General features: G+C 48.1%; 8 protein-coding genes across 8 annotated transcripts; 3 read left to right on the top strand and 5 right to left on the bottom strand.

Annotated features, from left to right (window-relative positions):
* Window positions 1-23: 23 nt before the first annotated feature.
* On the bottom strand, window positions 24-1,334 carry EDB93DRAFT_1077976 (uncharacterized protein; the record flags this gene model as incomplete). Its single annotated transcript, XM_041445355.1, has 3 exons — window positions 24-501; window positions 552-1,029; window positions 1,079-1,334. 3 exons carry the CDS (start codon window positions 1,332-1,334, stop codon window positions 24-26), a joined length of 1,212 nt encoding a protein of 403 aa, XP_041311862.1.
* A 71-nt stretch (window positions 1,335-1,405) lies between these two features.
* EDB93DRAFT_745822 (uncharacterized protein) lies at window positions 1,406-1,832 on the bottom strand. The gene has a single exon (XM_041457315.1). It carries the CDS (start codon window positions 1,778-1,780, stop codon window positions 1,541-1,543), a length of 240 nt encoding a protein of 79 aa, XP_041311861.1. The 5' UTR covers window positions 1,781-1,832; the 3' UTR covers window positions 1,406-1,540.
* A 1,672-nt stretch (window positions 1,833-3,504) lies between these two features.
* Window positions 3,505-5,522, top strand: EDB93DRAFT_1123037 (uncharacterized protein). The gene is made up of 7 exons (XM_041448630.1): window positions 3,505-3,641; window positions 3,793-3,820; window positions 3,881-3,987; window positions 4,041-4,568; window positions 4,622-4,757; window positions 4,813-4,911; window positions 4,964-5,522. The coding sequence occupies exons 1-7, from the start codon at window positions 3,554-3,556 to the stop codon at window positions 5,097-5,099; spliced, it is 1,122 nt and encodes a 373-aa protein (XP_041311860.1). The 5' UTR covers window positions 3,505-3,553; the 3' UTR covers window positions 5,100-5,522.
* On the bottom strand, window positions 5,150-6,917 carry EDB93DRAFT_745687 (2-nitropropane dioxygenase). Its single transcript, XM_041457314.1, has 10 exons — window positions 6,776-6,917; window positions 6,524-6,726; window positions 6,335-6,474; window positions 6,264-6,282; window positions 6,184-6,208; window positions 5,940-6,126; window positions 5,606-5,886; window positions 5,519-5,550; window positions 5,448-5,470; window positions 5,150-5,399 (listed from the first exon to the last, which is right to left on the bottom strand). The coding sequence occupies exons 1-10, from the start codon at window positions 6,849-6,851 to the stop codon at window positions 5,321-5,323; spliced, it is 1,065 nt and encodes a 354-aa protein (XP_041311859.1). The 5' UTR covers window positions 6,852-6,917; the 3' UTR covers window positions 5,150-5,320.
* A 115-nt stretch (window positions 6,918-7,032) lies between these two features.
* EDB93DRAFT_1077769 (cytochrome c/c1 heme-lyase) lies at window positions 7,033-7,751 on the top strand (the record flags this gene model as incomplete). The annotated part of the gene is made up of 2 exons (XM_041445336.1): window positions 7,033-7,460; window positions 7,514-7,751. 2 exons carry the CDS (start codon window positions 7,033-7,035, stop codon window positions 7,749-7,751), a joined length of 666 nt encoding a protein of 221 aa, XP_041311858.1.
* Window positions 7,752-9,441: 1,690 nt separating this feature from the next.
* EDB93DRAFT_1123025 (uncharacterized protein) lies at window positions 9,442-10,522 on the top strand. The gene is made up of 2 exons (XM_041448629.1): window positions 9,442-10,328; window positions 10,383-10,522. Exon 1 carries the CDS (start codon window positions 9,672-9,674, stop codon window positions 10,254-10,256), a length of 585 nt encoding a protein of 194 aa, XP_041311857.1. The 5' UTR covers window positions 9,442-9,671; the 3' UTR covers window positions 10,257-10,328; window positions 10,383-10,522.
* A 541-nt stretch (window positions 10,523-11,063) lies between these two features.
* Window positions 11,064-12,567, bottom strand: EDB93DRAFT_1246607 (Brix-domain-containing protein; the record flags this gene model as incomplete). The annotated part of the gene is made up of 4 exons (XM_041452477.1): window positions 11,064-11,416; window positions 11,479-12,046; window positions 12,106-12,336; window positions 12,388-12,567. 4 exons carry the CDS (start codon window positions 12,565-12,567, stop codon window positions 11,064-11,066), a joined length of 1,332 nt encoding a protein of 443 aa, XP_041311856.1.
* Window positions 12,568-12,989: 422 nt separating this feature from the next.
* EDB93DRAFT_1238412 (cyclic AMP-dependent protein kinase catalytic subunit) lies at window positions 12,990-14,336 on the bottom strand (the record flags this gene model as incomplete). The annotated part of the gene is made up of 3 exons (XM_041451537.1): window positions 12,990-13,151; window positions 13,207-14,003; window positions 14,057-14,336. 3 exons carry the CDS (start codon window positions 14,334-14,336, stop codon window positions 12,990-12,992), a joined length of 1,239 nt encoding a protein of 412 aa, XP_041311855.1.
* Window positions 14,337-14,457: the final 121 nt, after the last annotated feature.

The following is a 14,457-nucleotide window of genomic DNA, read 5'->3' as shown; positions in this document are numbered from 1 at the left end:
TACTTGAGGATGATCTGCAGCTGTTAAGTAGGAATTGGGTAACGTTGCTGCTCCCATCCAGGATAAAAGGGGTCCTCATTCAATGTCCTCTCTTGCCAATCTTTTGGGACCCATCCCTTATCCTCTTGCTCCTTTGCCCACTCTCGTAATGCAGGTATAACCTTGTGTTCGATAGACCATGTTCCTTTATACTCCATGATTGGCTTTTTTCCTTCAAGCAAAATCTTCAAAAGTAACTTCGGGATAAATGGTTCTTCACGGAAATCCGTCACCGGCGTGAATAAGGCCTTGAAGTTAAACACGATAGCGCGGGATTTTGGCAGGCGGCGTAATGTTTGCCAATCAACTCGCATGTGAATGTCGGAAAGAGGAAGGTCCGGATTCTGATGTTGACGATGAGTCCACTCTGGTTCATCCGTCTGAAGATAGAGAGGCTTCCCGATTTCGAGGCCCCAGGATCCTCGCTGGATGGGCTTGTTACAAGGCATCTTGGAAAAGTACCTGTAAATCCATTGCGCCGATCTTATAAGTGAGCCTGACAAATTTATCACATTACTTGCCTGTCCATTGAGAACGCCATCTTCTCCTTATAATCTGGGACTGGGCCATGAATTTCGTGCAGTGGTTTGCCTATCTTTTGACCGATATTCCAGCCAACTGCTGATGTCGAGACGGCAGCTCGTAAGGTGTAGAGTCCCGTATCAGGGTCTTCCTGGGTGATGAGAAAGTCCTCTGGGACGTTCTCGAGTAAGAAAACCAGTGGATGGATCGTTGAAATGTTGGCCGTCGAACCGAGGATGTGGTTGCGGAACGTCGAAGTCCACTCGTCAAACTCAAACTGTTGAGGGTACCTGAGGCAGAGGTACTGAATGACCATTTCCATCAACTCCTTTGAAGCTGCTTGGCTACCAGGCAGCTCATCTATGACACATTTGCCATGGAGGGCATGGATTTGCCGCCGTTGCGTAATGCGATCGCAATATGTACTCTCCAGTTCCAGCCAATAGTCTGGTTCCAGATTCTTGAGGGCTAGAAGACAGATAAGCGAAGTATATTAACGGTGATGCAGCCCGCATACACATGTTCTGATGATATTTCCATCTGAAAGGCCGGTATGGACGAGGACGAGCGTGAGCTATGTTAAAGCCGTATACTGGCTTTGGATGGGGGAAACCTGTCAACTGAGCAAAGTCAGGTAGTCCTCTGCCAGCCACGAGGGCGGCTTTCTGCCTCAAGAACTTCCAAAAGCCGCGTGGAGAAGTACTTTTGCCGTAACAAACGGCAGCAAGAGTTGCGACGACTGTGATTCCTACAACGTTCAGTGTGTTTATCATGGGTGTGGGACACTGGAAGTGATTTGAATTGACGCATATCAGGGTGAGTATTATGTGTCCTTGCTAGCTATGATAAGACGGCACGAGACCACGAGACCAAAATTAAAAACATGTTCTAACTCCGATCGGTGTCGGCGAACTTGCACCGTCAAACATAAGTAATACCAAAGCGAAAGCAGAAACATGGCTTACTATCTCCTTGATTCTCAATAGGCTACAATTTGTCGTTGCCCGTAGGAAAGCACTGAGCGAGTCAACAAATATTGCAATTGAGTCCTGGAGTTGTACAATGACCCAGTGCCGCACATACTCACCTGATGATAGGTGCAACCCAAGCCAGGGCAACAATCGGGGTTTAATATGCAAGGTCCATACAGTTTCGAACATGCACTGACAACCATAGATGCTGTCAAAGCAACAACAACGTTGGTGAGGTAGAAACGCATTTTCTGTGCGAGGTAAGTTTCTGAGGGGGATTTCGAATGATATCACTAAGGGGGACTACTATAGGACAACAGCCAGCTTTTATATCATGCATGGATACGGTTGTGGGCAGAACTCAGGGTTACTAGTTATTGCCGGGGTAGAACTCCTCAGTTCTCCGCCAAGATACAAGGTCGTGACAATAATCTGCCTAGCCATATTATCCGCCACTGCAAGAATGCTACTCCCGATGGAGCGGGGCGCTCTGGCAAGGCAGGTCGGGAGTGGCAGGGGTCCTGGCGCTCTGGCAGGAGTCCTGGCTCGTAGTCGGTCCTGCATACAGAGAGCCGTAGCCTCCCGCCATAGAGGTCTGGCCTTGGTTCCCCACACAGTCCTCCCCGTTACACAGATCTTCGCCGAGAGCAAGACAGGTAATGATGGTGATTCTGCCAGTGTTCGATTTGGAAGAGTCGTTGTCAGATTGCAGAAATTTCAGAAGTGTCCCTTTGATTATGACCCTCGAATCGTAATCTATCTGCATGCATCGACATCAGACAATTCTCTTCTTCGTAACCACAGAACGCTCACCCGAATCACAGGACTATCATCCTAATCGATCACAAGTGGCCCGAACTGCAGAAATGGGTTGAACGTTTGGGGTGACAAGCCGCTGTGCAGATCGACAGCTTGTGAGTCATTTTCCCGCTCTACTTATGTAGATATTCATTTAGATTGCCAGCTTTCAATCAATTTCGCATTGGCGAAACCTGAATATCAGGTGGTGACCTCTGGTTCATTGCGCAAAGTATTTGTAGCGATTTGGATGTGCACTCGTGATCAAGAAGCACATCCCAGGCAAAAAGCTATCAGTATTCTGAATTTCCTTCGTAGCCGAGGTGTATATGAGAGTGTGTCCAAATCATTTCAGTCATTGTTTTCTAGGGCAGAGCATATATCAAAGCCTTCTTTGGAAGCTATAGCGTCCTGGCACGGTTTGTGTTTTGTAGGTACGAAGGATAGGATTGTTGACCACGTATCGAGGGGGGTAAATGCACTTTGTATGCGGCTGCTTCTCATGCAGGATGCTCTCACATCAACGATGAGTTGCGCTTTGAGAGAGGCGTTGAGGATAACGATATCAGGACCCATAGTTCAATTCGCATGTTTCTCCTGACACGAGCCAAGAGGTCGCCAATTTGCAAATCCGTGTTCTGAGTTCGTTGCGCAAAACAATTGCGCGTTCGTCAGCAGAACGAAGACATTGCAATAGAGAAGGAAAAGGCTCAATATGCGTCTGATTGGCCACGCATTGTGTCAACACAAAGAAAAGAGCGCTTGATAGTTTGAACAAACATGTTCTGAGGCATTGGCTACTATTGCAAGGATAGGCAAGAGTTATCTTTCGCTGATTTCGATATCAACGTCCTGATATGCGCTTGTTCAAGGGGCGCGTTTGGACTGTCCGCAATCCAAATTACGTGCGGCAGATGCGATAGCAGGAGTCCAAGGGAGGACAGTGAATGACAGACAGTGCAGAAGGCCATCGAACGAGAATGGTTAGGTAACGACTCCGGAAGATAAGAGGTGCTGAATGGCGCATGGTACGAAGGTACAAGATAAAGCAAGAGTGGTAATTCATTCGACACATAATAAAATTGTGTTCTGCTCTGCTAACGTGGGTATCGGGGATTGGCCGAGAAGAATGGTAACGGGTGCTGGCGCTACAGTTCTGAATCTTATGTAACTAGTCTGTCTATTTAAATCCATTTCCACAACCGCCAATACTTCAAATCGAAATGCCCTCTGACGCTCGTGCCCCGTTGATGAAAATCGATCTTCCATCTCCTGAGGAGTTCAGGAAGAGGAAAGTTGCCCTGGTCTCTGGTTAGTTATATCTTCATCTTCAGCTTTCCTGTCGCCTCTCCAATGTGGTTCGGTTGATGCGCAGTAAATATCATAAGCGATCGTGTCTTACTACACATTCACTTGCTGGCTTGTCGTCATGTCGTATGTATGCTGATTTGAAATTGTATAGGAATAACTGGTCAAGATGGTTCATATCTGTGAGTATCTTTCTCGTATAACCAGTCGCTAGTTACATATCCATTCTCCACCTCATACAGCGCAGAGCTTCTGTTGGAGAAGGGATATGAAGTGCATGGTATAATCCGTCGCTCGTCCAGCTTCAACACCGGTCGTCTAGATTCTCTCTATGCAGATCAACATGAGCGTGCGTGTTCAAATAAGATCCTACGACTTTCACATTAATCACTCTCCCCCCAGGACCCAACAAATTCAAGCTGCACTACGGTGATCTCTCCGATAGCACCAACCTTGTCTACATCCTCGCCCAGGTTCTCCCCACAGAGATCTACAACCTTGGCGCTCAATCCCACGTCAAAGTGTCCTTCGAGATGTCGGAATACACTGCCGATGTCGATGGCCTCGGCACACTCCGCCTTCTCGACGCCATCCGTACCGTCGGCCTCGAAAAGCACACGCGGTTCTACCAGGCCTCGACCTCAGAACTCTATGGAAAGGTCGTCGAGACCCCACAGAGCGAGACCACGCCATTCTACCCTCGTAGCCCGTACGGTGTCGCCAAGTTATACGCATACTGGATCACGGTGAACTACCGCGAGGCGTACGGCATGTATGCGTGCAACGGTATCCTTTTCAATCACGAGAGCCCGAGGAGAGGGAGAACATTCGTCACGAGGAAGATCTCCAGGGCAGTTGCAGATATCAGTGTCGGCAAGCAACACTGTTTGTACCTTGGTAACATTGATGCGCAGAGAGATTGGGGACATGGTAAGATTTCGCCTGTCGAGTTCCATCGCCTCGAGTGAACCATGTCCTCACAGCTAAAGACTACGTCGAGGGCATGTGGCGCATGCTTCAGCAGCCTACACCCGATGATTTCGTTCTTGCCACCGGAGAGACTCACCCTGTGCGGGAGTTCGTTGAGAAAGCCTTTGCGGTTGTCGGGGTTACGATCATGTACGTAACCTGTCCTGACGTACATCATGTCTAATGTGTCTATGATGTCACATAGGTGGCGCAATTCCGGTGTGGAAGAAGAGGGCTACGATGCTCAGACCGGACGAGTGGTAGTCAAAGTCGACCCACAGTACTTCCGTCCTGCAGAAGTCGAGTACGTTTTCTTCATCACGTATCTTCTTGCAGATTCTGATGCTTATATGCAGTCTTCTTCTCGGTAACCCTGCCAAAGCCGAGCGTGTCCTTGGATGGAAGCGCAAGGTCGACTTCGATTCCCTCGTGATAGAGATGGTGAAGGCGGATTTGAAGGCAACGAAGAGCCTCGTGGAAGATCAGAACTGATGAAAATGACACGGCCATAGATTCAAGTTGCAGCTGTGCAACCATGTACAATTCAAGGACTTTCTTGTGGACTGATATCCTAGCATCCTCGCAATCAAATTTGTGTTCGAAGTATGAAATGAAGATCCTACAGCGGTATATACAGCTGCAATAAAGATACAATAACATATTCTTGTGAGACGGTAATCTCTGCTACTACCAGAGTTCAGGGAAATTGTCGCTCATAACTTCGCTTTGCCTATCATATGAGCCGAAGCTGTTTTCAAGTGCGCAGCTGCTGTTGCAACCAGCTCATCGACGCTAGGTAAAGATGTCAGTAGAGTTCAAAGTGGAAACAGGCCACCATACATCTCCTTTGCTGGCTTGATGTCCTGTGATATCTATTAGTGATTGCGTTTTAATATGATCGTTTGACGCACATTGATGGATCCTGCTACCTTGCCCATCAACCCTACATATATGAACATGTGAGACAGAGCAAATCAAACCAAACGAGCATTCCTTACACATTCGGCCCTCTAGAGATTTCTCGGGATGATTCTCTAGTTCGACATCGTGCGGGACATGGCCCTGTTCAACGAGCTTTGAAATTTCCCCTTGTCGCTGGGTCTCCCATTCTGCAACATAAGGAGTCTTCCGCACATTCAACGGACGACCAGTGTATATGAGGGTGCGGACGATGTCGTCATAACCAGCTGAGACAACTAGTTCCTTGTGTCTTGGAGGAGCACCTGCTTCGGTACTAGCTACAAAGCGGGTGCCGACCCAGACACCGGATGCACCATACCTTGGTCCAAAAAATGTCACTAACGAGGAAGCGTAGGCGTGGGAAGTACGTACGAAAGTGCGGCAGCAAGACCACGACCGTCCGCGATACCTCCGGCAGCAACGACGATGACCGGCTCACCTGTCAAGGGGCTTTTGGCGTTCTTGCAAATATCAACAGTGGTGGGTATCAGAATGGAGAATGGAGTTTCGCCAGTGTGGCCACCTCCTTCACCACCTTGTGCACAGATGATATCAACACCTAGAAGGATGTTGGAAACGGTGAGCGAGCAGGAGTGAAACTAAGTGGGCATCATACCTTGCTCGAGGGCTTTCTTGGCATGCTAATGACATCGATTTAGATACATGCAGGGTACATCTCGTAAGGAAGCGTATTACCTTTGGATGACCGATCATACTAAGGGTGGATTTAGTCGATTGCAACTTCCAAGTGCGACACAGATACATACTTCATGACCGGAATTCCAGCAGCATGAAGCTTGTCAACAGCTTCTTTTGGCGGCACTCCGACGGCAGAAACGAAAAGTGCAGCCCCGTTGGTTATAATGATGTCCAAAAGCGCATCAAGTTGACCGTCCGTATAATCATACTAGAGATCGGTGTTAGACATGTCTTTGGGTAGAAAAAGGAGTGCTTACATTTGTCTTCCGAGCACTACCACCCACTTGAGGAAGCAAGAGGTCTACGCCGAATGGTGCGGACTTATCCTCCAAATAGCTCTTGAGTTCATTGATAGATTCCTGAAGCATCTTGGGGCTCTGACGGACACCGCCAATGACACCAATTCCGCCAGAATTGGTCACTGCTGCAGCCAATTTAGGCCCTGCGGCAACGTTCATGCCTGCACACGCATGAATGTCGGTATGAGAACTATACGACAGTAGAGTCACCTGCAAGCATGACGGGATGATTAATCTTGAAGAGGCGCGTCAGAGGCGTCGAGAATACTGGCTGCGAGGACGGCATGATGGAAGATAAGAGCCGAGGGCGCGAGAGCGCTAGCTCTTCCACGTTGTAGCCATTTGAGTAAAGTTGCACGTAGCAAGACTAGCGGCCGCCCACAATTGGCCGGGCTGCATTTAGCCCAATCACGTGCAAAAATCGACCCATGATTTGATGACTCATCAAGACTATCTTTACTTTTGCCATGGCAGACAAATGTCCGGTCGACCACGGTAGTCATTCTTCTAACCAGACCTGTCCTGTCGACCACAAATCTCGTACGACATGGGCCTCTGTTTTTCCAGGGAGCAATTCTAGACATCCGGTCACACCATCTTCGCTCTCGACCGAGCGCGAGGTGTCTTCGATACCGCGAGTAGACAACGGTAATTGGGTATACCCGTCGGAAGCTCAGTTCTTTGCTGCCATGGCACGCAAGAATCACGATCCGCATGCCCCAGATATGAAGACCATTATTCCTATTCACAACGCCGTAAATGAACGCGCTTGGTCAGAACTGATGAAATGGGAATCTGGGAGAGGTGGTGAAAAGTGTGGGGGAGTAAAGCTTGTAACCTTCAAGGGCAGACCTAATGATATGACCCCAAAAGCTCGATTAATGACCTTGCTCGGGTACGTGCTTCAGCCTACGGCTCGCCCGGGGAACGCTGATATTTATTTCGTAGGTACTCTGCTCCCTTCGATCGTCACGACTGGGTGGTCGAACGATGTGGAACCCGGATCAGATACGTGATCGACTTCTATACCGGACGGGGGGCAGGGCCCTCGTCAAATAATGTCTCTTTCTATCTTGATGTCCGGCCTGCCTTAGACAATTGGGAAGGGGTGAAAATGAGAGCCGAGAATATTTGGCAGGATTGGTTTGGAAGTGTTCGTAGTAGCAACACCCCATCTCAGTCATGAGTAGTCTCCGTAACTGTATATTCACTTCTCCAAGCCCCATACATAATTTATATCCCTCTCGTGGTTGACTAATCGTGAATATATCTAGGACTTACAGCCATGCATATGGTTTGTGGAACGATACATCACGCCTATTCTCAGTTGTCGTGTATCGATCCAGCTTACCCTTGACGAAGGACCAAGGCTAATTTAAATCAAGTCGACCTTGCCTTTGGTATGTAATTAAATCCTATAGGGGGGGATATTTCTGACATTCATCGTCCAGTCACCGAACTTATATATGTTGATTTTTCAAACACGTGACTGACGTCGCGTCGCGATCGACTCTGTTTATTGGTATGCAAATATTGTGCAAATAAGGTTCAAACCTGGCGTATAAATACCCCCTGTTTGTCGTCGCACTGATATCCCTCAGTCAGTTCCGCCATTCTCATCATTTCACGCCCGCCAGCATATTTCCATTCATTCGCCAATATGATCTCTACTACTACTTTGACCCATGCCGCCCGTGTTGCTCTCCAAGGCTATCTTACAGCCGTTTTCTTCAAAGAAATCGTCGTCGACCGCACTATTCAGGTCGTGTCCAGATCAGAGAAGGTCTCCATTGGCCTTGTTACATCCACTGTCCGCTCCTCGACAGCTGTCCTTCTTCTAGCCACCGCTAAAGCTGCGCAGCAATTCCTCAGCGACGATCGCCCGTACGTCCCTGCTCATAAGGACGTCAATGATACCGCCGAGCTCCACGCACCTTTAGCTGGCGACAGCATTGTGGATTCTACCTCAACAACCAAGGCTTTTGGAGCATCTTCGTCGCGTGCAATGACTGAATCAACTGAGCCCGCTTTTGACGGCCCCGCCGGAGGCTTATCGACAATTGATTCTGACACGACCCTCATAGCCTGCGATGAGGACTTGGACAAGAATGTCTTCGACGACGACCTCGTCCTAGACGCCACAGACCTTGGGTCGCTTGCTGACGAAAGCACTTTCTACGAGGTAAGAAATGGCGAGACTTTCTCTCTGAATTTTATCAACTAATGTTTGAATCTATAGGACGACTGTCAGGCTACAACACAGCGCCTTGCGGACGACGAACGGGAACACATCTTGCACGCCGCATCTGACTCTCACACTATCAACAATCTAATCCGAAGAATGGCAGCTCTTTCGCTCGACGATGTGCCCTCTCATATTTCATCATACTCTCTCGACAATGTATCCTCTCACGTTTCAACCATTTCTCTCGACAATGTACCCTCTCACATTTCAACTATCTCTCTCGCAGATGTACCCTCTCAATGCGACTCTCATACTATCGACAATCTAATAAGAAGCACGGCAGCTCTTTCTCTCGACGATGTACCGTCTCATATTTCAACTATGTCTCTCGCCGATATACCTTCTTGTCTGTCTCCTTCTCTCGACAATGTATCCTTTGACGATGTACCTTCTCATCTTTCAACTCTTTCTCCAGACCATGTACCCTCCCACTTCGCTCCAATTCTCTCTCTCAACAACGTATCTTTCGACGATGTACCCTCTAATTTCTCAACTCTTTCTCTAGACCATGTATCCTCTCACTTCACTTCGACTTTCTCTCTCGACAATGTATCCTTCGACGATGCACCCTCTCATTTCTCGACTCTTTCTCTAGATCATGTACTCTCTCACTTCACTCCAATTCTCTCTCTCGACAATGTATCCTTCGACGATGTACCCTCTCATTTCCCAACTATTTCTCTCGACAATGTATCCCTCGACAATGTACCCTCTCATCTTTCGACTCTTTCTGTGGACCATGTACCCTCGCATTTCTTAACTCTTTGGCTAGATCTCGACAAGAATCCCCCCCAATCATCGAAATGTCAGCCTCGACGCGCCGTAGTACACGACCACACTATCGACGACCTAGTTTCAAAAATGGTAGCTCTTTCTCTCGACAATGTTTCCTCTCAGAAACATCAGTCACATCTGCACGACCACGCTATCGACGCTCTATTGCAAAATTCAGAAGCTCTTGCTCTTGACGACGACAACGCTATCGACGCTCTACTGCAAAACTCAGAAGCTCTTACTCTTGACGACGACTACACTATCGACGCTATATTGCAAAATTCAGAGGCTCTTACTCTTGACAAGACTCCCGCTATCAACGCACTTTCTCTCGACGGCAACCACGCTATCGACGCTCTACTGCACAATTCAGAAGCGCTTACTCTCGATAATAACCACGCTATTCAAGTCGACGCTCTACTGCACAAATCAGACGCTCATACTCACGACAATGCCTCTCAATCATCGGAACCCATGTTACATGATAACTCTGACGACCGTTCCAGTCACTGGCACTTGCGCCGCAATTCCACTAACACTCTACTCCGAAACATCGAAATTATCGATCCTCGGAATTTCAACCACGACACACCCTACACGACGATGCTATCGACACCATACTTCGAAATATGGAACCTCCTATTCTTGATGATAACTCCTCACAGTCGCTAAAACGTCAGCCGCAATACACCCTAGAGCGACCACAGTATCGACATGCTACCAGCTGCTGGACGTCTGCGAATAGTGAGTAGCCTACTTATACTCTTACTACCTCTCTTACTGATATTATGATGTTAGAAAATAAATGACGCATCGTTCACAACGCATCTGGTGTCAGGTCCCCTACGACCCAACACCTAGTGGCCTCCCTCGCTGTCCCCTACGACTTGGAGTCACATTATCCACGAGGTTGAAGGCCCTGCACATACTGCGCGCCAACAGATCAGCTCTTCGATGAGTCAGAGGTCCCCTACGACCATATCTCGATGACGCGTCAAACGACACAACGACCTCCTTCATTGTCCCCTACGACCTGGAGTTATTCCAAAGAAGTTGAAGGCCGCCGCCCGCAGTTCAAGTGCCGCACATCCTAGTATACTATCCAACAGACTAGATCTTGTTTCCTCCACTGTACAAACTACAAATTGTCTTCAATTCATTGTCTCCTTTGTTGGTACGGTCTACTTATTTTGATTATGAACTCATTTCTGTAATCTACGTTGATTAAATTTATTGATATATATTGTTTCCATTCATTTTCATGTATGCGCAACTCGATACTGTGTTCTGAATACAATGTTCTCGCTACGCAAGACGTTCTTGAGGGTCTGAACATTTCTTAAGCCAATTGCGATCGTATCACCAGATCGCTCCATCGCGAGCAGAAGAGGACGAAATTTTGTTGTCCTATCTCCATACATATTGTATCCTCTGCTCAGGGTTGAATCATGCTCCAGTATGAGAAACATACTCCATAGTTCATCGTTTCCCTCGTATTCGAACCTTTTTGGTAGGCGGCCTCTCTTCGGGCTCATCCTCACTTTTCTCCTCATCGCTCCCCACTTCTTCGCTGTGTTCGTCATCGCTGCCACCTACTTCACTTATCTCCTCGTCTTCATCCCATTCACCATGAGCCTCCTGGTCAGATTCGTCATCCTCAGCATCACCAGCTTCCTCATCAGAATCCTCTGGGTTCTTTCGCGATCCTTGTTCTTTTTCTGTTTTCTTCCGTTGCACGTTACTTTCTTGTTCCTCCCTTCTTTGCTTTCGCAATTTCTCCTTGGCGACATGAGAAGCTTTGAGTGCAGCAGCTTCGGCTTTTGATTTTTTGACTACACGATAAAAAAACAATCAGTTTACCCTTGCATTATCATATGATTGATTTGCGACGCACCAAATTCATGATACAGCACAGCGCCCTCCTTCCCTGGAACGCCTTCAGAAATTTTAATGAGCCTAAGCTCCATCCTCGGGCCAACTTCACTCAGTCGGACAGCCTTCTTTTGCCCCTTCTTGTTATTCCGCCCAACGTAATCATCCGCCAATGACACCGCATCCCCGTCATCGCCAGCAGCGCTCGAAGCTGATGATGCTGCAGACTCATACCCATCGCTCCCTGGGCCAGGCTCCCCTCTTTTTCTAAGCAAGAAGTCCGCGACATCTTTTTCGTTTCCAAGGTCCAAGAACCCACTGGAGGAATTGGCTGACGATTTTTTGGGGGCGCCTTCGAGCACGCGTCGGACGCGCTTTGAAACGCCGTATGGTTTTACAGTGATAACGTAGTGCCTGAAGTCGACGGTTCCTCTTTCAGGGTTGTATGCTATCAAGACGATCCGACGGCAGTTGGAGAGTGACACTGAGTTGGGGGATAATGGAGGGAAAAGGGATTGGAAGGATTTCATGAGCAGTGGAAGATGTGGGGGTGTTTCGGGAGAGGGTGGAGGGAAGGAGGCGAGGACGACCTATAAAGTTATCATGGGTCGTATAAGACTGATGATCGAAGCTACAACATGTCACTTACCAATGGGGCGGTGAGATACTCCATCCCCATGCTTCGCGAGGATCGAGAAGTTTTCAAGATGTCTTTCATCAGGCTGTATCGTTCGATACGAAAGCTGAGGGTAGGTCCTGCGGGAAGTCGAACCATGCGCAGTGAGGGCGCGACATCTGTGACAGTAAGAGCTAGTAAATGCGTGACCCCCAGCGCAGGAGCCATAGTCAGGTAGTCTTTTAATTTGTTACGGTTACGTTCCTGCATTCTGATGTTAAAGACGTTTGAAACACAAAGATTGGTCGGGCTCACTTTTAGACGACTCGCTGTATTTGGTTCCATGACTTTTCGCACATCGCGAACAAGCTGCGTGAGGGAAGAACCCACTTGTCCATGTTTGATGATAAAGGACTTAGGTGCACCGTCGTTCGCGTGTTGTGCAGTTACACCTGCACCCTTCAAATGCGTGCGATTTTTGCGTCTACGAGCCATTGTGATTTTAGGAAACTTTTTCTTTCGTTAAAGTCACAAACTAAAGGCGGCTGTTTGGCTCTATTTGACAACGCCTTTAGGATTCAACAAGGACAATCAATCCAGATAAAACATGCGGAAGCCAATCTACAGGTTAAAGTTCAAGATTAAATAAATAGTTTCAAGATGTTTGGTGGTTCAATACAAACACGACAGGAATGATACAACATATGGCAGGTCAAAGCTACATACGAGACGGAGAGCAGAACGATAAAACAGAGGTGTCGGTTGGGTAGCTCACGGATGATATCCTATGCAAGGGTACTAAAGACACAGAAGGAGGCTATGAAAGAGAGGCAAAATAAGGGGGAGACAGATAGAGAAATGTTTATGCTATAGATCAGCTGAAAGTCAAGCAGCGATAAATAATCTGGAACCTCGGATTAGAATTCAAGGAACTGATACGTTATAGGGTCAAAGCGCCGATGGAGAGGAGGGGGAGCTTCTTCCATGACAAGCCCGGGCATGTCTTCGAGGGTTGGGTGAGGAAGGTTCAAGAAATGACGAGTGTCATCCAGTGACGTCGTGTGGGGGATGATCGGTGCCTTTGATCGGTGGAGGTAAAAATTAAATTTAAGGTAGTTTGACAATGCTCCTCACCTTGATTTCACATCGTCCCAAAGCTTCCCAATCAACGCCTCGGAACCAAGGATGATGGAGAATGTCTTGTGGTCCACCTATCATATTACCAAGACGTTTAGTCCGGTCAGGATGTAAGAACGCTCTGATCAACTCTTTAGAGAGCCGATCCATGGTGCGTGGCCAATTAATACTGCCTCGTAGGATTTTCTCGTAGATACCATAGGCGGTTTCATCAAAGAATGGTGGGTAGCCGACTAGCATCTCGTAACACAAAATACCGCATGCCCACCAGTCCGCGGCTTTTCCGTGGCCGTCTGACTGGATTATTTCTGGGGCAAGGTACTCAGGCGTGCCACAAAGGGTCCAGGTACGGTCGTCGACAATCTTCGCAAAACCAAAATCGGTGAGTCGGAGATAGCCTCGAGAGTCAAGGAGTAGATTTTCGGGCTTGAGATCACGATATATGATGTTAAAGGAGTGTAAATACTGGAGGGCGAGGATAATGTTAGCAAGATAGAATCTTGTGACGTCGGGAGTAAAACGGCCAGCCCGTCGGAGATGGGTAAACAGTTCACCACCAGGAACATAAGACATCAACATGTAAACGTTGAGACTGTCCTGAAAGGTTGCAAAAAGGTCCACTACGAATGGATGGCGCACACGTGAGAGAATGTAGCGCTCTGCGTTGACGTGTTCAACCTGGCGGAGGCGTACGATTTCGGATTTGGGCAAGACCTTCATTGCAAAAATATTTTGAGACCCTGCATTTGCTGTCTTGAGGCGGACTAAGAGTACTCTCCCGAAAGTGCCAGTACCTGTCAAATTAACAATAAGGAAGTGTTGACCTTGGGAAGACACGGGCACAAACCGAGGGCGCCTTTCACCTCGAAATCGAGCAACCTAAGCACACCGCGTCTCTCTACGTGAACTGCTTCATCCTCCAATAACCTCGCAGGAGGTCTTCCAGGAGATTTAGGCTGTGGAGCTACCACAGGAACCTGTGGCTCCTGCCACATTGGAGTAGAATTGTTAACGGTAAAGGTAGGGCTCTGGACTTGGCCTGGGAAATGGTTTGTGGGTTCGGGTTCTTGTTTACCTTCGCTGTTGCCAGGAGAGATGGGAGGGGTGATAGGCCCCTGGCCAATCATAGCCTGTGGTTCACAGAAAAGTCGGACATTGACCGAGTTACCACCTGGGGTAGCGAATGAGTTCGAACGGGAGGATTGGATTACAGAATCGTGCATCCTTTCACTGAACCAATATATGAAG

This window comes from Suillus bovinus, assembly GCF_016758785.1.
Source record: "Suillus bovinus strain UH-Sbo-P2 chromosome Unknown EDB93scaffold_6, whole genome shotgun sequence".
NCBI lineage: Eukaryota > Fungi > Basidiomycota > Agaricomycetes > Boletales > Suillaceae > Suillus > Suillus bovinus.
This window is presented reverse-complemented; position numbering and strand designations above follow the sequence as displayed.